Source organism: Anastrepha obliqua, chromosome 2, assembly GCF_027943255.1.
Source record: "Anastrepha obliqua isolate idAnaObli1 chromosome 2, idAnaObli1_1.0, whole genome shotgun sequence".
Classification (NCBI taxonomy): domain Eukaryota; kingdom Metazoa; phylum Arthropoda; class Insecta; order Diptera; family Tephritidae; genus Anastrepha; species Anastrepha obliqua.
The window spans coordinates 60,691,816-60,719,780 of NC_072893.1; the positions used below are offsets into that span (position 1 = coordinate 60,691,816).

The following is a 27,965-nucleotide window of genomic DNA, read 5'->3' on the forward strand; positions in this document are numbered from 1 at the left end:
CGCTATAGGGGCATTTGTGCACCATTGTTTTTGATTTTATTTCTCAATTCGCAGATCATATGCGTACATTCATATATATTGAAAATTGGAATAATGTGTTAACAAACCAATTAAGTTATATTATAAGAACTATCGATGTTTATTTTAAGCAATATTATGCATAGTTTTACAATAATAACTATTACTATTAAAGTGTAAATGCAATTAAGTAATTGATATTAATTTATTGTTCTTGTTTTCGATACGAATTAACTATGTAAATTGTTTAATTATGCAATGATTATACAGACTCCAAATGTTCGGCTAATTCAAGAATAGGGCTTTCACTAAGGGGCCTTATGACGGTTTGCCAGTTCGATGTGTAAACGTTTGTCTGAAAGAAAAAGTATTTAAAATTTTAATGCTCACATATTAAGGTGTCTCAGCCTACATATGAACAAATGATACCGTTTTCCCAAGCGAATAATAAATATTAATAGAACAAAAATATTTATCGGAAAGTAATTTTATGATTCCGTTATACTTGTACATATAGACATCGAGCCGAATTGTATTTTTTATATAATTTTAATTAGAGAAATAAAAGCTATTATATAATAAAGTTAAGGCTTTAATTTAGAAAAATAAATTCAATATTGCTCCATACATATCGCTCGCTTACTGGAAGAACGTCGGAACTCAAAAAATTAAATATTCGAGGAAAACGGCTTTAAAGTTTTTAATTTACTATGGCTTCAAAAGTAAATGTAAGAACATATTTTCATCTTCTGAGATACTGCCAATAATTTTTCTACGCGGCATAAAAGAAGAACTGATAGTTAATTATGCATAGTTATTAAACAAGAGTTTGATTTATGGCACTATTTTAGCAACTGAATGATATAACGGGTGATCAGATTGGAGGTAGTTTCTCCAATAAGGCTTTTCTGACAGATCACGTGTGACTACTGACAAGCTAAATACATAGAACAAACCATTGAAGAGCAGCGATTACATCCATTGAAAACAATGTGCGGCCTATGGGCTGGAGGAAACGTCGGCCCATATTTTTTCAAAAACGAGGCTGGCGCAAATGTAACAGTGAATGGCAAACGCTATCGCGCCATGATAAACGACTTTTTCTTCGATTGAGGTATTGAGAGCCAAAATTACTAAAATTATTCATGAAATACCAGCGAATCATTCAAAATTGGTGTTTACAAAAAGCCGAATTACGGCGCAGTTACAACCAGCATTTGAAAGGGATTATCTTAAAAAATGTCATAAATGGTTCTACACAAAAAAATGAAGATTACCCATTAAATTATAATTTTCGTTGTTTTATTTCAATTTATAATTCGATACCTCTTAATTGATCACCCTTTACAATCGATACTAATTTATTTTTAATAATTGGCCTCTGTTTAACGAATCTTGATTTATTGATGTGATATCTTTAAATGGCCATCATAAAAATCTTGTAAAAAAGCGCCCTTCAGCTCTGAATTATTCGAGTATTTTGACTACTCGGTCTTTCAGTTTCGAGTTTATTTTATGTAGTAGCAGCGTTTTGTTTGGAGAGTTTTGATATCGTCTCAATTGGCAGGTGCTTAGTAGAAAACCTACAAAACTTTGTTAAATTTTGCCGAAAACCATAAATGAATGAATAAAAATGAAGTTTGTACGCCTTATGGTCTTTTGTGCGCTCTACTCATTCCAGTAACTCATCCAAACCCAGTTCCCTTAATTAACCTAAGATAGAGCCGGGTTGGGTTGAGTGTATGTGCCTTTCTTCAGGCTACATCCGGTCGAGATGTCTCAACCTTCTTCGCAGTATACCGTCACATTCGAGAAGAAGGCGTGCTGGAGTCTCCGGGGACTAGTCGCAGAATTTCGTGCCAGCTCATGTCTCCTAGCCTTTGCTCTTCGCTTCTGAGTTTCTACTTGATAATGTGTTCTTCCATAGCAAGGAAGGGCTCGGGTCCTATTATTAACGAGGTCACAGCCTGTATGAAAATTTACGATTTCGCAAAATTTTATATTTTAGTTTGAGGAAAAAGAAATATATTATTTTCTCGGTAGATGGCTGTAGTGATCGATATCTCGTAAAGTGTCGATCAAACAATTTAAAGTTTACTCTCCTTGTCAAGGAAACATTTCACAATAAAAATATGTTTTTGCTGTTTTTGTTTGTTCCTTTCAGTTGTGAGTTACAGGGTGTTAATAATGGAAGTCAACATTTTACAGTTTTGCAAGCCAGGCAGCTGAAATTGGGAATGGTGTTTATGGTGCCGATACTGGAATAGCTAATTACGTGCAATTTTGGTTTCGTCGATTCCGTTCAGGCATTTTGATGTTAAAGAAAAATGTCGATAATTTCGATAAAATCATAGAAGTTATCGAAGTTGACCGACATGTTAGTAGTCGTAGTATCGCCCTTGCACTAAAAATAGCACATTAAACAGTTTTAAGCCATTTGCGCGAAATTTTACGCAAAAATAATGCACCAAACTAATATTATATATTATTTACGGTCGTTTTTGTCGTACAACATAGCCGCAATAAAAGTGAATCGAAAAACTTCAATCCACCTGACACAAGAAATGCCAACGAATATTCCGTCCCGACCGTTCAATACTTATATTTGAATTTTAAGACTTCCGACAATAAATGAACTAAACCAAATACCTTTCCAATGACACCTAACAAGTCTAAATCGATCAAGATTTACCTGAGTTATTAAGGGGTTAGGGGTAGTCAGAATTCTAAAAAAAATTGGATTTTTTGTTTTTGCAATTTCTTAAAGTATAGTATCTTAAAAATATTGTGTGAAAATTTGAAGTAAATCCAACAAATATATTACTTTTTGAGTTATTCAACAATTAACAAAGGGCGCTCGGGCGCTCCGGAGCGTTCGAGAGCAAGTAGCACAACTTTAATTGCGTTTTTCTCAAAACTGTGTTTTTTGAACTGGTGATCACTATAACTTAAAGCTTGGTAGATTTCAATAAAATTTATACTGCCTTTGAAAATCATAAAAAACTCATGCCTAATCAAGGATTTTTTTTATCAAAAATTTCGATTTTTATTAAACAATTTCTTTCTCGAAAATCTAAAAAACATTTTCTGAGGCCGCCGTACTGTTAATTTTGAAAAAAAAAAGCTTCGATCAGGCACAAGATTATCTATTAATAAAACTAGTTTCGCTTGTCCGATTGATTTTAGATGAATCTCCAAGGACTTGTGATGATCACCGCAAGGGACTTCTAGAGAAACGGGTTCCACACAAACAGCGATAACTTTTACAATTACTATTTTTTTTTTTGAAATTTTGCTAAATCAAGTTGAAATGCTATGTTTTTATTTTTGTAAACTAAGCAACCATCATTTCGGGTTCGGGCCTCTGATACCCTTAACCCCTTAAGTTTTCCTTTAAGCCGCACCTTTTTTTGGCGAGACACCGCTTTTTATATGATTTATATGATTAAAGTTACCTACATTTGCATGAAACTGTGGCGCTAAACGTCCGCCGTTTTCAATTAATTTGCCTGCTTTTTTCAATTGACTACTATGCACTGTTGTTGGTAGTGAGCTCCATGTCTCTGACGCGTGTCTACTTAACGGCGGTATATATTTCGTAGGCATTGTTACCATAGATAGGTCTTGGGATTGCTGTTTTATATATGACGTCTTCATGTAGTTATTGATGGTTGGGCCATAGGGCAGTGGAATTATTGATGATTGTTGCAACTTTCCTGTACCTCGGTCGAAGACATTCAAGCCGTTTAAAAAAATATTGCTAGGTGGGCATGATTCCGCCGACTCGAAGTTGGTTGCTATCAAACCTTGGCCTACAACTTGTTGTGAAGGGCCTACTTTGTAAGCTTGTTCACGCATTAGATGTTGTTGCTGCCGCGAAATATGAGACTCCAAAGCGTATTGCTTTTGTAATAGTTGCCGCTTTTGTTGCAGTAATCTATGCTGCAGCAACTGTTGCTGTAGTGGCTGTCGCTGTATGACCAATGGATTCATGTTGCACAATAACGTCATATCACTCCGTGCAGCGCCAGCCATCGATAGATTGCTTGCATCGAAGCGCACATTATTTAAAAATGGTCCAGGCAAATCTACACTTTCGAAACTGTGATTCGGACGTACTAGATGTGGAGTTCTCGGTGCATGTGGCGTTTGCACAAATTGATGTTGTAAATCTAATGACAGTCTATTTGGTATTGAGTAAAATTGACTACTTTGAAATTGATAACTGTTGCCATCATCTACAGGGACTTTATTGCTACGATATTTCGACTTAAGTGACACAACTTCTTTTTGCAACTGCTGCAATTCCAGCCAACAATCCTGCTTTCGAGTGTCGTAGCGATAGCTACCATAACCAACGCCAGAATTTAAAATTGTCATTGAATTAACAAATCCTTGAGCAACAAGACCGTCACTGGCGCGACGACCTTCCCTGCAAGATTGAAATTTATAAGTACAAAAAATCGTGATGTTTAAACTCGAGAAGAAGTCTTCAAATACCTAAAATGAATCGGTGACCGTTTTTCAATGCATACCACAGGTGACTTAGCACACAACGTCGAGGAATTACTTGAAACGGGCATATGAAAGCATGAATTATTGCTATTGTAGATGGAACGATCTGACATACGATCCGACGCTGTCGCCAAGGTGGTGTTGCTGGCGCACGAGGGTAGACTGCTTGCCAAATCGATGCTTGTGGCCATGTTTAAATCGATGCCTTCCAAAACCGAACAGTTGCTGTTTGATGAGCCGCGGCTAAGGTTTTGACTCAAACTTTTTGAATAACTTGCTATTACTCCGCTCGATGAACTGCTGCTGGCATAAGATTGCATTCGCTGAGTTAGATCAGAGGTTGATTGCGAACAGTCTAGAATGATGCGTAAATTTAATTAACACATTCAAAGAGTACATAAGAATTTTGCATAAAAAATAAATTTAAATTAAAAATTGAATTTAATTTATAGGTGCATTCTGTCAAAAAAAATATCGGGAAATGTTAATTTGAAAAGAAGGCATTACACATACATATGTAGAGTAGAATGGGGTAAGATAGGTATGGGGGCACAATAGGTAGGTGGGGTCTTCGTCGCACTGTTTTTGCAGAGGTCACTCGTCTTATGTGAATTGAATACGTGGTGGGGAACAACGTTCGCGACTGTCACTTCGGCCGTCACCATTGATTAGTTATCCTAGTTCTGACGTCGTTCAGTTTTTTGTGAGCTTTTCTCCGACATAGCATTTTTTTTATTCTACGGTGCAGTGCATTTAATGTATGTAAATATTTGTCAGGTGAGTTTTATTTTACGTAGAAAATAATGCTGAACACGAATAAGGTGTTAGTTTTTTGATATTTTTGTTTTAAAAAAAAATATCGACACTAACATAAAACATGTGCTTGGGGGCACTATAGGTCAGTCGTCTGGAGGCATTATAGGTCACTACTTTTAATTGAATAAAATAAATTTTAATTGTTTTTGCAGCAAAATGGTGCGTAATTATGTGCGAAAAACGCCGAAACGAAGTGAAGAGGACGTAAAAAACGCAATCGCTGCAGTCCGAGATGGCACTAGTGTTCGATCAGTCTCTAAACAATTTAAAATTCCGTTCGAAACATTACGTGACAATTGCTGGATTAGACTTTTGTAAGAATAATAATATTGAAGTATTAACTCTACCTCCGCACACCAGCCATCGTTTGCAGCCTCTCGATAGAGAAGTATTTGGGCCGCTCAAAACTTATTTTGACCATTCCTGCAAGGCGTGGATGTTAAATCATTCCAGCATTCCTATTACCATCGACCGAATAGCTGAACTGGTTGCTAAACCCTTGTTGAAAGGTGCTTCCAGCATGAATATCATCACTGGATTCAGATCAACTGGCATTTGGCCATTTAATCGCGACATTTTTTCGGAAGATTATTTCACGCCAGCATTCATAACTGATCGTCCGTACGAGGACGAACCAGATCAAGAGGCTGGTCCATCGATTGCTCACCAAGAGACTGGTCCATCGAATGCCCATGAAGAGCCTGTTTTATCGAATGCCGATCAAGAGCCAGATCGATCGAATCTCGACCTATTAATTCCAATTGAGGACATTCGGCCGTTTCCTAAAGCTCCACTGCGCAAACCATCAAATCGAGGCCGGAAGCGACGTAAAGCTGCACTTCTCACAGATGCAGTGATACTAGAGTCATTACGCGCTGAGCAAGCAGCTGCAGCTCAGAAGAAATCGGACGCGGAAGCAAAAAAACAATTTCCCAATTCTGCTGCAAAGAGGCAGAAGCTCATACAAAAACGCCAAAAATTGACCAAAGAAGAGAAGAAAAATGAATTATAGAAAAATTCCTAACTTTTATAACATGTGCAGTGTTCATACTCTATAAATAAAAGTTAAAACGTTAATTTCCAAGCCATGTACATTGTTCTTTTCCCCTCACATATAGTGACCTATCGTGCCCCCCGATTTTGAAAATATCGGAAAAAAGTACCTTTGTCTTATTGAATGCAGCTTCCAAAATATTTAGCCAAACATAAGTCAGTATAACCAAAATATTAGCAGATAAATAACCTTTCAAAATCTTGCTTATTTTTCAAAATCAATGCAAAAACACCGTAGCAAGAGCTCTCCAAAAAAAATGACCTATCTTACCCCATTCTACTCTATGTCTAAATATCGAACAAGGATTAAGACACATTCCTCCATTTTGTGTTTTGAACGAGATTTCGTGTTCCGAATCGTTGAAAATGTTGCAGAAAGCCTATGTCGAGTGTGCTTTGTCAAAAACACGGGTCTACGAGTGGTATAAGGCTTTTGCAGAGGGTCGAGAAGTCATGGAAGATTTACCCCGATCTGGTCGCCCATCAACGTCTTCAACGGATGACAAAGTCAAGGAAATGGTGCTGGAAAACCATCAAACCATAATTTAAGTTTGAGGTGGGTAGCTCGTGACCTAAGCGTGTCTCACGAATCAATTCGCAACATTTTACACCATTAATTGGGTATGAGGCGTGTGGCTGCTTGACTCGTTCCAAGATAGTTCAATTTCTTTCAAACAATTCATCGGAAGAAGGTGACTGAAGACATGCTTAAGCAAGTGAATTCGGACCCAACATTTATACAGCGCATCATAACAGGTGATGAGATGTGGATATATGAGTTTCTCATGCAATCCAGTCAACAGGCGGCTGAATGGCCTTATCCACATGAGCTGAAACTCAAAAAACCACGTCAAAGTCGGTTAAAAGTGAAAGTCGTGCTACTCGTTTTCTTTGATTGTCATGATGTTGTGCACTCGGAATTCCAAATGGTTCTACGGTAAATAAAGAATATTATTTGGAATTTATGCGACGTTTGAGAAAGAATGCCCGTAGGAAACGGTCCAATTTGTGGAAAGAAAACTCATGGAACTTTCACCATGATAACGCACCGTCTCAAAAGGCTCATATTGTGAACCCTTTTTTAATCAAAAACTAAACAAATATCATCGAACCAACACCGTATTCACTGGATTTAGCCTCCTGTGACATTTTCCCATAGAGGTCATTAAGGAGAATTCGCTGAAGGAGCAGAAGAAGATCTCTTCAAACGCGTTTAGAAGGTGCTTTGATGACTGAACTAATGTATTGCTTGGCCTATGTGTATTGCTTCGAGTGGAGCCTATTTTGAAAACGACAAAATAAATTTTGATGATTAACAATTATTCTGCGTTTTATTGAACAATTTCCGGTACTTTTTTGATAGAATGTATATATATTATCAAAATGTTTCTTCAAAATTTTCTGTGTTGTGCATCATTAATTTGTTCTGCAAAAATGGAGACACTTGTAATGAGTTGCTTTTGCTGTGCAGAGCTTTTGGATGCAGCGCTTTGACGTATATGAATTAAAACTATGATTTGGAGGACTTGAGGCGTTTTCTGAACGCATATGCAAGAAATTGCTGGAATTGTGGAAAAACGATTTGGGGCGACTACAGTATTTCAAGCAAAGAAACGGTATACTTGTCATCGATCAGCCACCGTATGTATGAAATGTGAAGCCCAGTGACTTTGTTATTGTAATTTTCCAAAAAAAAATTAAGTCTATTGAAACAGTATTGAAGACGTTCCCATGTTCCTTGCCATGACAGTTGGTTCTACATAACCAGAACGAACGGGACTTATATTTGGCTAAGGACTGTCACTCAGCAGACAACTATGCTTTTGAAATTGTCAAGGAATTTATATTTCTTGGCGTCGCCATCACAACAACAGACGATGTCGGCATAGATATAAACCGACGAATCACGCTTGCTAATAGGAGTTACTATGATCTCAGTAAGCAAATGTGTAGCAGAGACCCTCTACAAAACGCTCATCGTAGCCATACTACTCTATGATGCTGAAGCATGGGTTGTGTCGCAAACTAATGCAGCCGCTCTTAAGGTATTCGAGAGAAAGATATTTCGGAAAATCTTCGGTCCTCTTTGTGTTGGCGATAACTACTACCGCCGATAAACCACGAGCTGTATGAGTACTACGACGATGTGAGCATAGTTAAACGCACCAATATTCAGCGCTTGCGCTGGTTGGGCCGTATCGAGTTAATGGATGCAGAAGCTCTAGCAAAGAAGTGGTTCAGATGGCAAGTTAAAGGACAACGACGAAGGAAATATGGAAATACCAAGTCGAGGGAACCCTCTCAGCCCTCGGTGTAACAAATTGGAGAAGGCGCATGTAAAACAGAGACGCCTGGCAATACTTCTTGTAGTCGGCCTTAATCCGGTTACGAGTTGTGGTCCATAATCAGGCCATATAAGTAAGTAAGTAAGAACTGTCACTCTACTAGCATTCCCCAAACATTTATAGCGGATGATTATGATGCTACAACAACAATAGTTTTACCACGTTGTTGTTTTTTTTTTTTTTCATTACCCCCGACTACCGTAAATATCTTGATTTAAATCCGTCAAAGTACTGTTACTTCTGCATCTTTCCCCAAAATTAAGAAATTCGTTCCATAATAATTCAGCACTTAGGCGAGCACACAAAAAGTGTCGAATCATTCGTCTGTAGCGCTCACCATTGAAGTAACGTTGGTATCGCCTCCAGTTTTAAAAAAGTATGGAGCAAGGAAGTCATACCAAGTGGTGATTTTTCGAGATATTATAAGGTCGTAAGAGTTTGAGGATGATTTTCAAAGTCATACCAAATGCTTATTCACAAAGGCACCGACCAGGGAGAATGATTACTGAACACAATTGACGGACAAAGTAATTTGTTAAAAGTTCACCCAATTCTTCCCCATGCTGTACATCTTAAATAAATAACCTATGCTTCAAATATATAAGTAAATAGAACTATTATATATATGTATGTTTACACTTAATTTCGTTTCATACCTCTCATTTCATTTGTTTGATCTGCCTCACAACCCTCGTCTGTACTAGTGCTGCACTGTGGGGCCATTTTCGTTGACTTCAGTCTGGATGCACATTTTTCGTTACAAAATTTCCTGCAAATAATTCTCAACTCTTAAAGCAGTGAATAAATTGATTTTGGACTTATAATGTTGTGATAATTTGAATGCCTTGGCAATTGCGTATTCAGGGTATTAAAGGTTTATGCTTTCAGGTTAAAGTTCTCAATACCACATTTTAATGTATACGTATGTATGTGGGTGAAATATATTACGAGACAAATGTACAGTATTTCATTTATGTTGCTGTCTACTGCATAACCATATACGCTTACCTGCATTTGGAATCAGTCTGAGATGATTTTGAGGTGCAACCGTTGTGAGCTGTAGACATACTTGTAGGAGAGACACTTCTATTTATGGCTGAGTTTGATTTACTTGACACGGGCTCATTAGCATCTAATTTCTGTAAGTGAGGACGAATAAAGTGCTGACGGCATAATGTAAAAGCCTAAGGCTATAATTATACAATAAACTGTTATACAAGGTGGCGCAGAATTAATCACCCTATCGGAAGATAAATAATTTTTGCAAATGGCGTCGTACGTTTATTATATTTCACACTTGAGAACCAGAACAAAATAAAGATTTCCATCATTCAAAATCATTTTTTTTTTATTTAGTAAAAAAGTTATCAAAAACAAAATTGGATGGTTAATTTTGCACAATCTTATATTTTTAACGGCAAGTGTTGGAGTAGACGGAGCAGGAATCTTGCAATCTTCTATGATACTTCGACCAAATTGCAAAGTAACTTTTTGTAGCATTGCAAACGGTTATAGGTATTAACTCAAGATAACAGGATTGAGGCATACTAGAGTGGTCGCAAAAAAAGGTGACTTTCCTGGTGTGAGTATATCGATTCGGGAAAATATTAATTTGGGTTAATGGTACTATCATTATATTAATTCTTTTCGCGTGAACTTATTCGCAAAAAGCCACTTTTGTGACGTTACAATCCGTGGTGGCTTAGATGTTAAAGAGATCTGTTTTTTTGTTGTTGTTTCGTTTATTTGCTTACATTCTGATTAAAATTATGACATTCGTCGTACTCGATTTATACTATCACAAACCGAAAAGATTGTAGTATAATGATAGGCGTGCTAACGGAATATAACAAAGTAGCAGCGTATGCCCGGCCAGCGGGTAATGCAGGAAATGTAGGGGGCAGAGTTCAAGGGATATTGTAGTGCCTCCCCTTTGCGGATGCCCTGCGTTATTCAAAACACGTCTAAAATATTTCGAGGCACAACAATTTGACGGATTGGAAAACATCTCAGTAGTGGGTTGGAAATGTCTCCTTAAAGTCGCAATAGAAACAGGAACCACGCGGGTTGACTATTCCAATACGCATCACTAATGAACTTCATCTGGTATCGCTATAGACTGAACCGGTCTATGCGTGACTGCAAGTCAACCAGTCAACTGCAAATATATAGTATATAAATTTTGTTTTTATTCTATTGCTCATTCAAAAAAGCTGAGTTAGGTCAGTAGTAGACTCATCTCGGCAGTGGTAGGTTTTGTTATCCAATCTCACCGCAATGGCAGTTGTTGTGCCTAAGAGGGGCTAAATATTACAAGCCCTGCTTACCTACATTTGTTCGTGATTTTAAAGATTAATACCGAGCAGTAGCAGGGCAAAATTGTTTTCGGCAACACTCGTTTTTACAAATTGAGTTCAGTTAAGGTTCATGTTTGGAGCTGCTTCTCCGAAAAGAATTTGGCCGTTTATTTGTGTTTACCCCCAATTTGAATGCAGTATTGAAGAATAAAATTTATTAAAATCCATTATTACCGTCAACTGGTGTCAGCACATGTTTGGAAAAACTAGTCAGCTTTCGATTTTACAATAAGGCAACGATCCCAAACATCGCAACCGAAAGTGTATAGAGTATATATACTTATACATATACATATACTTGCAGTTATACCCTTTTGGGCGTTAGGCTGAGCTCCGCCTACTATTTGTGATGTGCGTTCTGATGTTCCACAAATGGAGGGACCTACAGTTTTAAGCCGACTCCCAACGGCAAGAATTTCTTTATGAGGTGCGTAGAGTGGAAACAGCAAAATGAGATTGCGATGTTGGATTGGCTTTCCCAGTCGCCTGATATCAACCCTATTGAAAAAATTTTTGGCGATAGTTAAGCAAAAACTCAGAGGAAAACAAATTTTCGGCGATCTCGCTTCCATTAGACGTTTCCATTTGACATTAATATGCAAACAAAGATTACTTTAGCTTTTGCTTTTAATATAAAACCAATAAGATAATAGCAAATTTTCTTATAGTAGCATACCTCAATGGGAAGGGGACTTTCTTGCAATGTTTGGAAAAGTTTCGCTGCTTCCGCCGACATTTTGAAATGAAAATTTGCTTTAGCTTTTTGTCCATTAGATGATGAATCGAAACTAGTTGAACTTGAAATTTTCTTAGCACCTGATGGACCGTTTTTTAATTCACTTTGAACTTCTGCTTCGATTTCGGTTTCACTATTCGCGTACGTCTTAGATTCTGAAATGGCAGTGGCCTGTAAAAAATTTAACAATTTTACAAATTTAATTATATTGAATTAGTACCTATGTAAGTTAGTCTTATATCTACTAGAGTTAAAGACTGAAAAGCGGCCTAGTCTCTATCCTCAGATCTAACAATATGATCCGCCAAAGAATCACTTGACTACTTATCAGGCTTAAAAAGCTTCACTATTTTGACATTCCAGTCGTAGTTCTTTCCCACATCTTATCTACAATTACGACACTCGAAAGTTACGTTCATTTTTTCACTTCAATCTCCGTGATTTTGGTACGGAATAATATGACAGAATTTTGGTGTACTGGTGCATTGTTTAAACGCGCATTTTTTCAGTTCATTAATTTATCAAACTTGCAAAAGTTATTTGAAATGACTTTTTACAATAAGCAATGAAGTCGGATTTTAGGTATAGCGAAATGTTTGCAAACGCATTGAATGCGGCTGCTAATTACATATCAGAAAAATTGAATATACAGTAAGTGCCACTAAAAATCGTACAGTGCTTTTTTTGCACTCTTTTCTACGTTGTTTTAAACGTATTATATTTGCTCTAAATCATTATGAAATTTATCTAAAAATATTCAAAGCAAAGTCCCACATTTTAAAATAAACAAAGAAATTCCTAAAATTCATAAAAATAAGCTTAAACTTTCATAAAAAACCATCGAGAAGTTTTGAGGTGCCTACTATTAACAATTTAGGAGTTATACAATAAAATTTTGAGTGATAGTCTCGCAAAATTTCGCCATATCCAGGATGGAACAAAAGTAATGTCATAAAGTTGTGTGCCATAATTTTTGCCAATGGTGTCTAGTGTCAGCGTGATTCAACTTCTTTGAATGAGTTTGAATTGTAAATTAGAATTAGTTGGAATTAATTCATTTAATTTCCCGTTCGTGGTTTTAAATCGGCGTGGTTTCCCTTGTCGCTCTGCACCATGTGCGTATATAATAAGATGGCTGAGCCTTTCATGCAAATTAGGTATCCCGGTTGTGGCGAAAACCTCCAAGAGTGTTCACAAACACTGAACAGATATTCGTTGCATTGAATTTTGCTGAAAGACCTTTAGATATTTCTTAATGCAGTACTAACTATTTACTAATTGCTGCCTGCTTATCATCTGCGAGGCTAACTTACTTCCATTCTGATAAAGATGTTAGTATTGCCCATTCTATATATAAAAAAACTTCACAACTTTACATTAATACGCTATATGGAGCAGCCTCAGCAAAAAAACCTTATAACTTCCAACATTTCGTAGCAGCCACTTCAAGCTTGCACCAAATTATACTAATATTTAATGGATTAAAAAACTACAAATAAAAAAAATTTATTGAAAAATTTAAAAATTTTGGTAAAATATCGGTTGCTTCTTTAGTTTGAGTTAACTGTTATTGTTAGAAGATGATCTGCATTTCAGCAAAAAACAAAAATACTAAAATGAAGCAAACTATAAAAAAGTTGCAAAAAATATGGTTGTACTATTTTTATTCACTAACTATAGATGTGTGAAGTCAACATAATAAAAAAATAAGATATAGTAAGTGAGAGTCATGGGCCAAAAGATTAGTGTAGTTCTTTGAAAACTCACATTTCAATTTTTCAACTAATTTTCAATTGTGTGTTACTTTTCCTCGGATCTTCAGCCGAGCCAGACTACTCTAGAAATTACTAAAAATACGTCAAAAACCTAAATTAAAACCTAAGTTTTGTTAGAACTGAGGATTGGCCATCATAACCTAGAAATATGACCTGCCTTTGATTATTTTTTTACTACATCTTGTATAAGGTATTCTTTTTAATAGAGGTATTCGTCTAAATGCGCTATTATATGAACGTTCCTGCGATTTATCAGCTCTAAGACACTAGCAATTTATAATTGGCAAGAATGCATCCCTAAACTTACGCTGGCTGTTTGCAGGCACTTAAACCTTTAAACGAATACCTCTAATGTATTGTAAAAATTAGTGTTTAAGAGGTTAAGAATATTACTTGTTGTAAAAGCAGGCGGCAATCTTCCGTACTTTGTTTAATAATGCACTCTCTGAGATTTTGATGGAGTGAATGAGATGGACTCTCGCTAATGACACTTGGCACAGCTAATGGGCCATTTGAATATTCAACTGAAGGTACATTCTCTTGGCGGCACTTTTCATTAACTGTATGTAATTTATTGTCTGTGCTATATGATGATGGTATCGGATGCTGACTTGAACTAATATTGTGCCTGCTTAACCGAGTCATTTTAAGGGGCACCGGTCGTCCTTTTGTTGATACTTGACTTATTTGCGCTTCTTTATGATCATAACTTCTAAGTGTCGTTGAACTAAAATTCTTACTATGTTCATGGACTTGCGGATTATCACAATCGGTTGAGATTTTTTGAGAGAACTTTGTTGGGAAACTACCAAACTTAACCTCATCTACACTTGGCAGTGGTGATATTGTCTTTTCCTTTTGTGTAGTATAAGTTTGCTTAACTCGTTGTTTGTCTATCGAAGGTCTGGTTTTATGTAGTAACTTTGAAGATCCATGATACCCCACGGGATTCATTGATGTAACCCTTGGCAGTGTATTATCTGTTAAGCGTTTTGAGTATTCTTGAAGGTTTTTCTTGCTGTTTACTCGATCTTGTAGTAGTAAATAAATCGCTGCAACATGATCGTAGCTGTTCTTTTTCAAACTTGTTTTAGTCTTTTCTGGTGGAATGCCAGCAAATTCAGACATGATCCTTAGTATGTCTTCATTTGGTTCAATACTCGAAGTCCCATCCATATTCACGTTGTATTGGATCATGCCACCAGTGTCACGAGCTTCTCCACAAACCCAACGATGAGTTTTAATTTGTTCGATTGTGTATCGTCGCGATGGATCCAAAACAAGCATTCTTCGAATCAAATGTTCACACTCTGAAATATTTAGCATATTTTACAAATGTTTTCAAATGGAATTAGTAAATGGTGTTTCTACCTGATGACATAAAAAAAGGAATTCTGAATCGTCCTGAAAGTACTCGATCTCTTAGACTTTGTAAAGTAGACCCATCGAACGGCAACGCTCCACAAACAAGTACATAAAGAACCACACCAAGTGACTGAAAAAATAATTTATAGATGTGCGTATTAGAGCTAAACATATAGTAATTGTTATCTACCCATATATCGATTTCTGGTCCCGTATATTGCTTTCCTTCAAATACTTCAGGCGCTGCGTATGGAGGTGAACCACACCATGTTGCTAGCAATTCACCAATTTTAAAGTGGTTAGAAAACCCGAAATCCGCTATTTTTATGTTCATATTAATATCAAGTAGAAGGTTTTCAGCCTAAGCGAAATTTTTTTAAATGTTATTCAGCTGATTAATTTCAGTTTAAGTATGTAAATATTTTTAGTCAAACATTACCTTTAAATCTCTATGTACAATATTTTTCTTGTGGCAATATTCGACCGCCGATAAAATCTGCCAAAACTTAGTTCTTGCAGAATTTTCTGACATTCTTCCAAATTTTGCTATGTAATCTAAGGATGGCAATTTTTTTAAATCGTTTAATAAGAGATAATCTATGAGAATAAGTACAAAGAAATGTGTAAGTATATATTTAAAGAAAACACTTCGTAACGTGCAAGTAGTGCTCCCATTTTTTTTAAATTTTGGAAAATCATAGTCAACAAGGTATGAATAACTTTGAGATTCCAAAAGATTTCGAAAATTTTGAAAATGGCGCTAGCTAAGCCATGTTGAAAACTAGTGCAATATACATACATACATATATTTTTTTTATTTAACAGCTCCGAAACTGCCGAACGGGTTTTAATAAAAATTACAGCTAATATCGATTAGCAGTAAATTTAATTATTACGAAAAAAATGTAACATACTTCTTGTCTAAAAAAAATCGAAGAAATTTAATAGTTAGTCGATTTCGTCTGTTTTTTAAGCAATTTAATGCATATGTATTCGTATTTCTGAAAGTTTCATAAAGAAAGTTTGAATTTCAATTTTGAATTTATTAGACATATATATGTATGTGTGCAATGTCAACTAATATTTATAATCATACGCTAATACATTTTATGTAAAGACAGAAACAAAAAAAAATTATAAAGACCTTAATAGTTTTTGAGATACATATGTACATATGTACATATGTATGTAAATATGACTATTTTAGTAGCAGCGCGCAACACGGTTCCCCTACATTGGGTAGAGAGACCGAACAAACATGTATGAACCTGCATACACGCAAGAGCGATCTCATCCAGTACAGTGAGTATAGGGAGCGTTGCTTACTTTTTGGCGTATTCTGACCTATACGTGAATGTGCAAATATGTGTATGTATATTAGAAACCACAGGTTTGTATGGGGAAAAACGTAAGCAATAGTTTAACATCAAACAATATTAAATAGTAGAGCGGACCAAGAATGTCCAAAAACTATATGTAGATGTCAATCAGTTTTTAGCAAGTAATTCCTTCAGAGTATCTAAAATAGTTGCTTAATATCGTTAATTCAAATGAGATTTATAATGGTAGTTCAAAACATTTTTTAACGAACGTTCAAGAAGTAACAATCGGGATTTTATTATTTTAATATAAGTAGATGAACCGGTTGTTTCACGTCTAATTATCATTAAGCGATTACGATCGTTTCTAGTTTAATGGATATTGGCATAAAAAAACTGCCGTATTTCAAGTGAAAAAACCGTCAAGAAATTCCAAAACCCCATTAAATTACGTAAAAGTCACTTTATGGCTTGAATGCTAAAGGCAATACTAGTTCATATTTTTAGTAAATATTGATCGTAAGCACTACAGACCATTACTCTGGCTTACAAATAATTAATGATTTTTTTTACCCATGAACTAGACCATCAAATTTCTATATAAAATCGGTCACTGAGTCCGAAGATCGACATGAGATGTTGTTAGTTCGTGTTTCAAGTTTGATACGTGCATTCTTGCTCTCCTTGAAACATTTACTTATGCTGTTAATACATAGTTTTATACAATATAATAAATAAAATTTATTAACAACTAGTGATATAACAAGATTCACTGTTAGCCACTTGTGAAATTTTACTTAAATATCGTCAATGCAAAAATTAGTAATTTTATTCTCAGGCGAAAAACTTTTAAACTTTTTTTCATTTACGTATATTTTAATTTTTCTAAATAATATATATTATGTTACATTTAAAAAACATGGTAATTTTTTCTTTTAATACAATTCTTTTTTTATTTTTAAATATTTCGAAAATTATTATAATGAAAAGTAATCAAAATTATAATGAAAACTAAAGCATGAATCAAATACTATTTAGCAAATTTAATCGGTTAACGGATTCTCCACATATTTGAAATTTTTATGATCAAAATTTTTTTCTTTAATCCAAATCCACTATTTGGCAATGTCTCTCAAAAGCTACATTATAGAAAAAATGTATGTGCATTTCGGACTCAGCGACCGATTTTGCATCGGAATTTATGTTCCCACAACAGTTTGTGCTACGTTATTTAAATCCGGCCAAAGGCTGTCACTCCAGCAGCATTTCCCATGTAAGAGGAATGTATATGCTGCTTCAACAACAACAAAATCGGAATTGAGTAGGCTGGTACTTGGATTTTTGGCTGTAAAATAGAGCTCCCGATTCTGTTCGCACATTTTCGAGCAGCTCGGGCGTATGAGCAACGAGTACCCGCACATCTGTTTGATGCTCATTAATTGAATATTATATCAAGTATATCGAATTTTTTCCAGTGAGCAATGCTTGTTTTGATTATTTAGACTTTTTTTCATCCCTTTTTATAAGTTTCCCAAATTATTGAAATACAATAAAATAATGCTGACAAATACAATTGCTAATTTTTGCCAACTACTCGATTTTCGCAAAAACTTGAAAAGTCGAACAAACATTTCAGCAGTTGAGCACAGAGCTACTCCCACTGCTTGATACACGGGTATCTAGGGTTCTACTGTAAGCTAGTGTTATTTGTGAACCTTTGATTCCCCATGTCAATATAATCTAAGTGCTAAATAGTTCCAACGAGACAGTTCCAGAGACTCATCTGTTATATCTTGAGTACCACAAAATGTGCTCATGTTACCGACACTAGCCAACATTTTTTGTTTGCCCAAGCACTTAATATTTTAGCAGAAATTTTGAACAAAAATCGAGTTAGTCTTTTACTAGTTGCAGTGAGTAATAAAAATGTACAAACTCGATTTAAACAATTTGTCTCTTTGCGTGATTTTCCCTGGAAACTGCTCTAGTTCTTGCGTGAAAAAAACTGGTCACAAACATGTCACATTTTCGCCGATCTCTACCTGAAACTATCACTTTACTGCAATGGATCTTTGGTAGGGGAATCAATAAACCGATCTATCAATTGGCCGCTTAGGTCATATAGTTGGACTCATTTGTACTACTCCTGGTGCAGCTGAGTTAAGTCACTACCCTGTGCTCATAGCCTTCAGGGTCGGTAGGGGTAACCAAAAATAGTTATAAAAAATACCATTAAATTTGTTGGCTAAAATGATTTCTTGGTTGTTTTCTGAGTGTTATGAAAAATTTCTAAGCATTTGTATAATACAAATTTTTTTATAAGTATTTTTATTTTCTTACCAAATATTTCTCCTTGACTGGCGTACTCCGAAACTATATAAATCATATTTTTCGTTTCCATCACCTGGAAATAAATACATTGATTTATTTATTTATTACAATGAAATATATTTACATATGCTATACTTATATATAATTTATGTAAATAAGATCAGCATTTTCAATATTTGTGGTTATTGTTTTTTTTTAAGGTTTTTTAGGTTCAGCCAACTCATAACCCTCCCTAAGGATAAACTGAGATTGCTGCACGTGCGTAAATGTTCACACAAAGGTTTGCTTACTTTCTGTACTGACGTCACCCAATTGTCAAAAGCGCCAAAAATAAATTAGCGGTTTTCGGAAGGTGCCAATTTCTATATCCTCTGCATCGAGAATTGATGAAATTGATGAAAAATGGGCATTAAAGGCATAGTATGTGGAATATTTTGAAGCCGTTTTCCTCGATATTTTTAGGTTTTTTTGGATTATGACGCTCTTGCAGTAATTGAGAAAATATAATAGAAATAAATATTTTCATGGAAATTTATCAATTTTGAAAACTCTGGATATTTTGTGCCTTACAAGTTCAAGCAATTATTGCAAATTAAGAAAATAAAAAACCTATTCTCTAAATATTTAACAAAATTATAAAATTTCAACGAGTTTGAGAAACGTTCCTTGAGAAATTTATGACTTCTTCATATTTTTGATGCATTGAATTTACTAAATTTGCACATTTAGCAGAAGTAATAGATATGTATGCAGCATTTAAATGTGCAGAATAGTAATTTTACATAATTTTGAAAATATGGTATTATGACAAAGGAATTTATGCTGTTTAGAATTAGTTTCACATTTTTTCCAAAATAATATTGTACTGCAAAATATAGAGCCGCTCCCATATAAACTCATACCCAACTGAATGCGTTGCTTATCATTTTTGTCCTCACAACCGTTTAAACCGCATATACAGGGTGGCGCAAAATTAATCACCTTTTGCGGAAGATTTGTAATTGTTACAAATGGTATCGAACGTCAATCATATTCATAATGTAAAATGGACAGGTGCAGTATACAAACAAACAAGCAATAGAGTGCGCCAAGTTAAAAATACAGATTTCCGTAACTCAAAATCATATTTTTTTATTTAGTAAAAAAAGTTATTCAAAACCAAAGTAAATTTGGTTGAATTTGCACCACCTGATTTAACTCATAAGCGGCAGAGAACAAGACATTGGCACTATAAACTTTATTCATTGGTTTCGATACAAGTGGCAAAAGCTTTAAAGTAAAACCTAATAGAAGCTACTGCTATTACTTCGAAAGCAATCGGACTGATTCTGTAAACCACTTCCGAATGAATTTCAATTCAATTACAGTTTCTGCCAGAATATCTTCGCCTCTATCCTCCGATTATCTTGAACAGACGCATAGAAATGGTTACCGATGGTTTCACTTAAAATACCAGTGTATGTATTTTTAAAAATGTTCTACATAGTAACCCATATTCTATTATGAGTTAATATCTTTATATCTATTGCATTTCAGGATTATTGTTGATAATAATTTTATTTTCAGATTACCTGATAAAGTTTAATGATGTGTGGATGATTCAAACGTTTCATTATTTCAACTTCTCGGTACACCTTTTGTAAGTTTATGGAATCCAACTGACTCTTGTCGATTATTTTTATAGCGACCTAATTAAAATTGAATGTTATTACAAAAAAGGTAGGTAATAATTTCTTTAAAGTTATAAGCATTTAAATATTTGAACATTCCGTATAATTTTGCAAATTAACGAACAATTCAACCAAGTAAAGCAACAAGTTGGTTTCGCTTTACCTCATTTTTAGTTATTCGATGCCGTGCAAGTTTGACCACTGCGAAATTTCCTTTGCCAATCGTTCTCTCGATATCATAGAAACCAACTCTTATTGGTTCCTTTGGTTTTAATGCGCCTTTCGAAGACAACGCATTCAAAGTCACTGCATCTGAAGCAACATCCTCATGCACAGAAATCGTCTTCGTCTGTATCGTGCTTGTGCTTTCAAACGAGTTCGGATTCGAGGGCCCTGTTTTTGCCGGCACTTCTCGAGAAATCCCTTTCTCTAAAATAGAAAGAAATATTATTGCTAAATAAAATACTCCCTCCGTAAAATATGATTCATGGGCCAGTCCGATTTAATTACAGTAAGTAAATGTATACTTTTGACAAAAAACTTGTTTGCTTTTAACAGATATTGCTTTGAAATAAGTGTACACACTCGAAGTGTAGCCAATTAAAAAGGCCATACATTTAGTTTGGAAAATTACTCTTATTCAATTCAAAGTAAAAAATGTGTGAAAATAATACCGAATTAAGAATCAATTTATTTTTGCTCGATATGATCACCAGAAAGGGATCGCAAGCTGCCCGAATGTGACTTGTATTTTGGGCCCACTCGTGGACAATGGTTTTTATTCAGCGCCTCGAGACTGGTGAATCTTTTAGTTCGGACCTTCCTCTCCAAAACGGCCCAAAGAGAATTACCATTTGAGTTTGAGAGCCATTTTGTGCAGTTTATAAAGTTCGTAACGCTGTTTTTTAGCCATTTTTTTTTCACTCAAGCTTTATGAGACGGTGCCAAGTCCTGTCGAAACGTCCATGGTCTTCCACCGAAATGTTTGTCTGCCCACGGCTTCAAAGCACCCTCCAGAATACTTTCCCTTTACCTTGATCTCTGCGGTTATAGCGGCCCAAACCATTATCTGTGGCGGGTGTTGCCTCCTGGTGGTCAATCGATGACTCAAATTCTCGTATGAATGCTCGGTCAAATAAACCCTATTGTTTTGAGAGTTTACAAATTGCTCAATTTCAAAAATTTTCTCGTCAAAAAACACAAAGTTCGGAAATTTACCGCTTTCGACCGAGCGAAGCAACTCCTTCGCTCTCTCACGTCTGACTTGTAGCTGCTGTGGTGTGAGATCACACCGCCTTTTGGATCTTGTAAGGCTTGACTTTGAAATCATTTTTCAGTATGCCGCGGATGCGACGGTCAGATATTTTCAGCTTTTCGTCATTTGATTGCCCTTTCGCGAGGGATTTCGTTCAAGTCGCTTGTTCACTTTTTGAACCATTTCACGTGGCGTGCAGTATTTTGATGGCCACCGAGATCTTGAGATTTAACACCTTATGAATTTTTTCTTTGGGGCCACGTGAAATAGAAGGTCTACACCCACAGCCCAAAGTCAATTCAAGGCCTCAAAGATGGAATTCGTGAGGATATCGAGGGCATAGCGCTGCCTCTTTGCAATTCGGTTATGGAAAATTTCATGAAAAGGAGGATGCCTAATGTTATTTTCAACTATTAACGGCATACCTACCTGTTTATAATGAAATAAACATCCGGTCATTTATATTTAAAAATAGCATTTTTCTTTGAATATAAAAATAACTCCTCTGTTTGCAAAACCCTATAGTTTTGCAAGCATACCAAATTCAGACATCACGGCATATAGGCACTAATTTTCGTGCTGTCGAGTTTTCAAAACTTGTCGTGTTGTGAATATCTTGCCAATTGTCGATTTTCTATGCCTAAATCCACACTAATGAGGTTCAATCAGTTGGTTGATAGTGGACTTCAGCCTTTCACACATTACGCTGGATAGAACTTTGTACACCATATTTAAAAGACTATATACATATATATGTATATATATAATTGGCGCGTACACCCTTGTTGGGTGTTTGGCCGAGCTTCTCCTCCTATTTGTGGTGTGCATCTTGATGTTATTCCAAAAAATGGAGGGACCTACAGTTTCAAGCCGACTCCGAACGGCAGATATATATATATATATGTATATAATAGAAATTTCAGAATCCACGATAAAACCTTCGCAAACGGATCTTAGTTATGACTGAGTGTAACTTCTGACTCCATTACAAACTTCATTAAAATCAATTTATTTGATAAACTCACAATACGATGGGGTTTATTCGACCGACGGTTCATACCAGAATTTGAGTCATCGATTGGCCACCAGCAGGCAATACCCGCCACAGATACGACGGTGGCAGACCATGGACGTTTCAACAGGACTTGGCACCGTCTCACAAAGCTCGAGTAAACCAAGAATGGATAAAAGACAACGTTCCGAACTTCACAACGTACACGAGTGGGCCAAAATACCCGCAAGTCACATTCGGGCAGCTTGCGATTCGTTTCTGGACCGTCTCAAGGCCATAGTCAAGGCAAAAGGTGGTCATATCGAGCAAAAGTAAATTGATTCTTAATTCTGCATTATTTTCACACAATTTTTACTTCGAATTGAATAAAAGTAATTTTCCTAACTTTATTTATGACCTTTTTAATTGGTTACACTTCGAGTGCCGGACCCTGTATAAATATAATAGAACAAACAAATTTCTTACCATATTGGTTGTCTGTGCCATTTTCAGCCTCCTTAGTTTGTTTTATATTACTCGTTTTCGGTGCTTCCAAAGGAGCTGATAGTTCACTTGTTGGTTCCTTGCGTTCATTGTTACTCATGATCCTTCAGTTTAGCTGCAAGAGCTTAAACATGATGATTCTGTAATTTAAAAATTAAAATTAAGTTATATTTGCAAATGTAAATAATATCTATATTTTAAAGGTCTTTTAGGTGTTACTCGAAATATCTCTTCACCTGTGTACCTTAGTACCTTATTTTAATTGAAGACGATCGCCGTAGCAGAATTGGTTGGTGTGTGACTAACATTCAGAAGTGCCCTCCGGGCATTAAACACCAAATAATAGAAAAATTTTTTCTAATAGCGGTTGTAATGGCAAAGCCTCGGCAGGTAATGGCAAACCTTTCTGGCTTGAAAAAGCTCCTCATAAAAAACCATTTGACGTTCGGAGGTGACATAGAATTGTAAGTCGCTCCATTTGTGGAACAACATCAAGACACATACCACAAATCGGAATAGGAGCTCGACCAAACACCCAATAAAGGGTGTAAAATATATATATTTTAATTGCTTTATATTACACTAGTACATTTCCAAATTTGGCAAAAAATTTTACATTTTTCACAAGCCTTTCTGAGAATTTACAATAGTTAAAATTTAGATCTTATTAATATTTATTATAATAAAATTCTGTAGAAATTTTATGAAATTACAAGAAAAATTTTAAATGTCCAAGGTTATAAGTAGGTAACTGCTCCTTTGTTTTCTTTAGTCTTAAAGATACTCTTACTCATAGAAGTTTGTGGGCACCTACTTGACTCAATGTAAAAGGTTTTCGCAGCAGTAGCAAGTAAAGAAATGAACGGTGCTTCAGCCACGCATGTGTGAAATAAAAATATGGTACTACCTTTGGTTATTCGAATGAATCAAACGGTAATATCCTAACAAAAATTGCTTGGAGAAAACTATCCTTTAACCGTCAGCGTGCACATCTCACTGCGTACTTTATAGTTCTTGGCGAAAAAATTGTAAATTGACGCTGCGTAATTCACCATCCTTGCATGACGGAGGTTATAATACAAAGAGAATGAGAGCAAGCTTTCGAAGATAAGACCTAATAGGTTAGGTTAAGTTTTACTGAGTGGTCGAAGCCACGCAGAGACCATGGCGATACCAGATCGGAGTCCTATTTTAGCGAAAATAAGCATCACTCCAAATGCGGGTACTGTTCGAGAAATTTAGGAGTCGCTCAAGCACCAATTCAGGTATACATTCTAGTCTTTCAAAATTGAGAGCACCCAGGTAACATAGTTTAGTTTTCGAGAGAGCCGGTCAGTAGCAAATTAGATGATCCAGGGTTTGTCTTGTACCCGGCTCATTACATTTCCTGCAAGTATCGTTAAGAGCTGATTTAGCTTGTAAGCATGCAACTAGGCAATTCCCTGTTAGTACACCAACTAAAGTTCTACAGTTCCTTCTATATCGATATAACCGATTTAGTATATCTGTTATCATATGCGCGTTTACTCATGATCCCGGCGAGTTTTCCATTGGTTAGACTAAGCCATCTGCCTTTCGCCTTTTTCAGCATGTGTCTTAGGTCGTAAAAACATCGGGTTATTTTTGATTGAAATTCGTGTGTCATTTGGTGGGAGAAAGTGTTAGGATCTCTGCAGTGGAACCAAAAAAAAAAACAAAAGCAGGGAAAGCCGCTTAGTTTTCAACACCATCTATGCGATTTTTCAAAGCAGAGGCAAGGTTACTTCTATGAACGCTGTTTGATTCAGTTAGTTCAGCGATACTCCTCTTAGTAGTGTTCTTCCTGTTTAGCTCACGATTTATCTGGGTATTTATAGCATTAGTAGCTGTGTTGTTGGAGTATAATTTACGAAAACCATGTTGATACACTAATGGGCTTAACTGTTAATGTAGAAATAAACAGTAACAAGCCCTCAAATGTCGTCACTATCGAAAAAATATATATTTATAGTTTATTTTCAATATGAATATATCTGACAATTTCTTCTGAACCAAGGCTGATCTTTAGCTCAAACCAATGCTTGCAAACCATTACTTCAAACCATAATAAAAATGTTTCGAAAGACACCATCGAATGTGTAAAGGCTCTGAACTAGCTAGCTTCGTAATGCACTACTAAAGAGAGGATTCCAGGTCATAGGGACACCGCTAGAAACTATGTCACGAATGAACCAGCAAGATACTCTTCTCTTCATAGTTTCAAACCACTATCCTCTTGTAAGTACCGGATTAAATCGTCTTTCCTTGGAAGGGCTTGCGGCAGCTGCGTCACGAATTCCGATTGTAAGTTATTGAAGCAAATTTAACTGAAATTCTATGAAAAGGTCACTCCACCAACACCACTTCTCTCCATCAGTTTAGTTATTAAGTTCAGTGGTTATTATAATATAAAAAAAAATTTACTCGAAAAGGGGAGAAGAGAGAGAAAAGAAAGATTCATATCCTTGGAATTTTCCATTATCCTGAAATTTTTCTCTGCCACAATGCCGCTTTGTCTAAAACTCGACACCCGTTGCTAGACGGTTAACTAAACTTCTCTAATTTGTGGTTTGCGTTTTGATGTTGCTCCACAAATTAAGGCATTCACAGTTGTATGCCTCCGAACGGAAGATGCTTTGTTATTAGTTTTTTATAGCGACGCGGCGCGACCACTATTAGAAAAAAACATTTCTATAATTTTGTGCTTCATGGTTCATGCCTTATCAAATGATAACCACGCACAAAGCCATTCGGCTACGGCGATCGCCGTTCCCATTACCTCCAAAAATATTTCTCTAAATACGCCTCAGTAGTTTAACTTTAAAGAAAATCAAAGAAATAGTACAGCAAGAACATTCTTTTATACTTTTAGTACAATATTTAAGTGATATCACTAGTCCATTGTGGCCTAACTGTGAGTGGGGAATAGGAACCGCATCAATCTAACATAGCCTGTGCCACACCAACGAAATATTGCTGGTAAATATAACTTTCCACAAACCCAAAACAAACAGTGCAGTTAGCGTTATTGGAGTAGAAGGGTGTGGGTTTTTATGTACATTTCATTCAGCATATATGTACATATGTACATATATAAATGCATAAACTACATATATTTAATATTTTTTAAACAATTATGCGTGGATAAACTAGCATTCACCATTTTTAAGTTGTGATATTTTTTAACCTTTTCTGAATTTTTTGGTCACATGTTCAAATTGTATTTTCGACAAGGCTACGCAAGTAAAAATATATTAGTATCATATACCTACATACCTATATTACCACTTATACAGCTACATTTCACGTGTATATATACATACATGCAAATTTCTAGATATCGCATACATTAAAGCAGTCAGACTTGTGCTGTGCAGACTTGAACAAACTGATAATGCTATCATCGTGTGAAAAATCAATAGATGAATACGTGTAGGAGTATATAAAATATATATATAGATATAAGTTTAATACAATATTTTGTTGGCTAAGCAAATAAGAATAATGCACCAGGATTTATGCAGCATTTTTTAGTCTTAGTTTTCTGATTTATGCACATTTTGCACCTTTTTTGTTTGTTGTGAAAGCTGAAGTAATTTGGAAAATTTGTTAGGCTGTTATTGCATTGAGTTTTGAGCATAATATTTACATGTAAATACCCAAATTTTTGCAAAAACCATTCATTCACTGATAACCTAACACTTCCGATATTAACCCAAGCTTCCGAAAATGTGATTTGCATCGAACGAAGTCTTATAAATGGTACTTAGCTCTTTTTTATTCACGGTTAACTTACGTACCTTCTTACAATTATTGTCGCATATTATGTATATTTTACAATAGTATAATTTTTACATCAAAATTCTTTATGAAACTTTATGAAAAGCGAAAACGATAGCTGGTAATGCTTATGTATTGAAAGAACTAAGCATTTGACAGGTTTAAATGAGCAAACTTTTTTTTTTTTTGCATTTAAGAAAAGTTTTCCACTTTTGCCATGCGCAAAGTGTATATCAGTATTTTACACTTAACAAAAAACGTTATTGGAAATTATATCTGGTATAACAGTAAAAGGCACTGAGCCGGAAGTAAAGGCAATATGCAGAATTAAGTTTAATATTATAATTTTTATCGTTATTTCAAAAGCACGTATGCTTAGGAAAATATATTTATACTAAGTTGTTCAATAAGTTTTCCGGTTCGATAAGGGAGGGTTTTTTTTTAATTATGTTTATTTGTAAACATTTCGTACATAAATTGGCTTAACCTAAATAAACAATAATAAATTTAAACAAAAATTTAAGATGCAATGTCCCAAGTTGAGCTCTCAGCATTTGTCTCTAACATCTGTTATATATTTTTGTGATAATAATTATTACTAAGAAAATTAGCACATTAATCATTAATAAACACAAACGTAGGTTATTTTAGAAGTATAATAAAAAATTGAAAAAAAAAAAAAACATTATAGAAATAACAAATTTATGGGGTATAAGATAAAAACAGGCGAAATTAAAAAAAAAAAAACCTAATATTAAATACATATATTATTCCTTTTGCTACCATAATGTTTGGCATTTAATGTCTTCTAAAGCTTTATGATCTTTGAAAGGTATACTTTTATCGAATCTAAATTAATTTCCGTCAGGTTTAAAGGATTTTATAGATTTATCTGTAGCTCTGCGGTATCAGTGGTATAATATCGGTAGAGCCTCATCATTTTGCACCAATTTGTTTTTGTCAAGATAGATAAAGGCCTCAGGGGGAACAAATCCTAGTTTTTATGTGCTCTTCGTTAGTGTATACTGGCCCATTTATTCGATTGTTCATATTGCAGTTCAGGCATCTTTGTATGTGCTTCTTTGTGAGGTTAATCATCTAATTAGCTATATTGTCG

The 27,965-nt window shown here is 35.3% G+C and overlaps 1 protein-coding gene across 2 annotated transcripts; it reads right to left on the bottom strand.

Annotated features, from left to right (window-relative positions):
• Positions 1-205: 205 nt before the first annotated feature.
• On the bottom strand, positions 206-26,980 carry LOC129238783 (serine/threonine-protein kinase SIK2). 2 transcript variants are annotated; one of them, XM_054873960.1, is made up of 15 exons: positions 26,869-26,980; positions 23,033-23,190; positions 20,464-20,729; positions 20,202-20,318; positions 18,640-18,703; positions 15,420-15,535; positions 15,171-15,341; positions 14,987-15,110; positions 14,009-14,925; positions 11,781-12,011; positions 9,756-9,886; positions 9,404-9,516; positions 4,519-4,888; positions 3,478-4,450; positions 206-373 (listed from the first exon to the last, which is right to left on the bottom strand). In XM_054873960.1, exons 2-15 carry the CDS (start codon positions 23,148-23,150, stop codon positions 281-283), a joined length of 3,804 nt encoding a protein of 1,267 aa, XP_054729935.1. In that variant the 5' UTR covers positions 23,151-23,190; positions 26,869-26,980; the 3' UTR covers positions 206-280. The 2 variants fall into 2 exon arrangements, with proteins under 2 accessions (XP_054729935.1, XP_054729936.1); XM_054873961.1 differs by having other exon boundaries at positions 3,474-4,450.
• Positions 26,981-27,965: the final 985 nt, after the last annotated feature.

Excerpts from the sequence above, each read along its gene's own strand:
- LOC129238783 (XM_054873960.1), bottom strand. The coding sequence starts at position 23,150 with ATGAGTAACAATGAACGCAAGGAACCAACAAGTGAACTATCAGCTCCT. Across the intron at positions 20,319-20,463 it reads ATCGAATAACTAAAAATGAG|GTCGCTATAAAAATAATCGA; the intron begins GTAAAGCGAAAC and ends AATTTTAATTAG. Across the intron at positions 12,012-14,008 it reads GCCGCCTGCTTTTACAACAA|GCCACTGCCATTTCAGAATC; the intron begins GTAATATTCTTA and ends AATTTTTTACAG.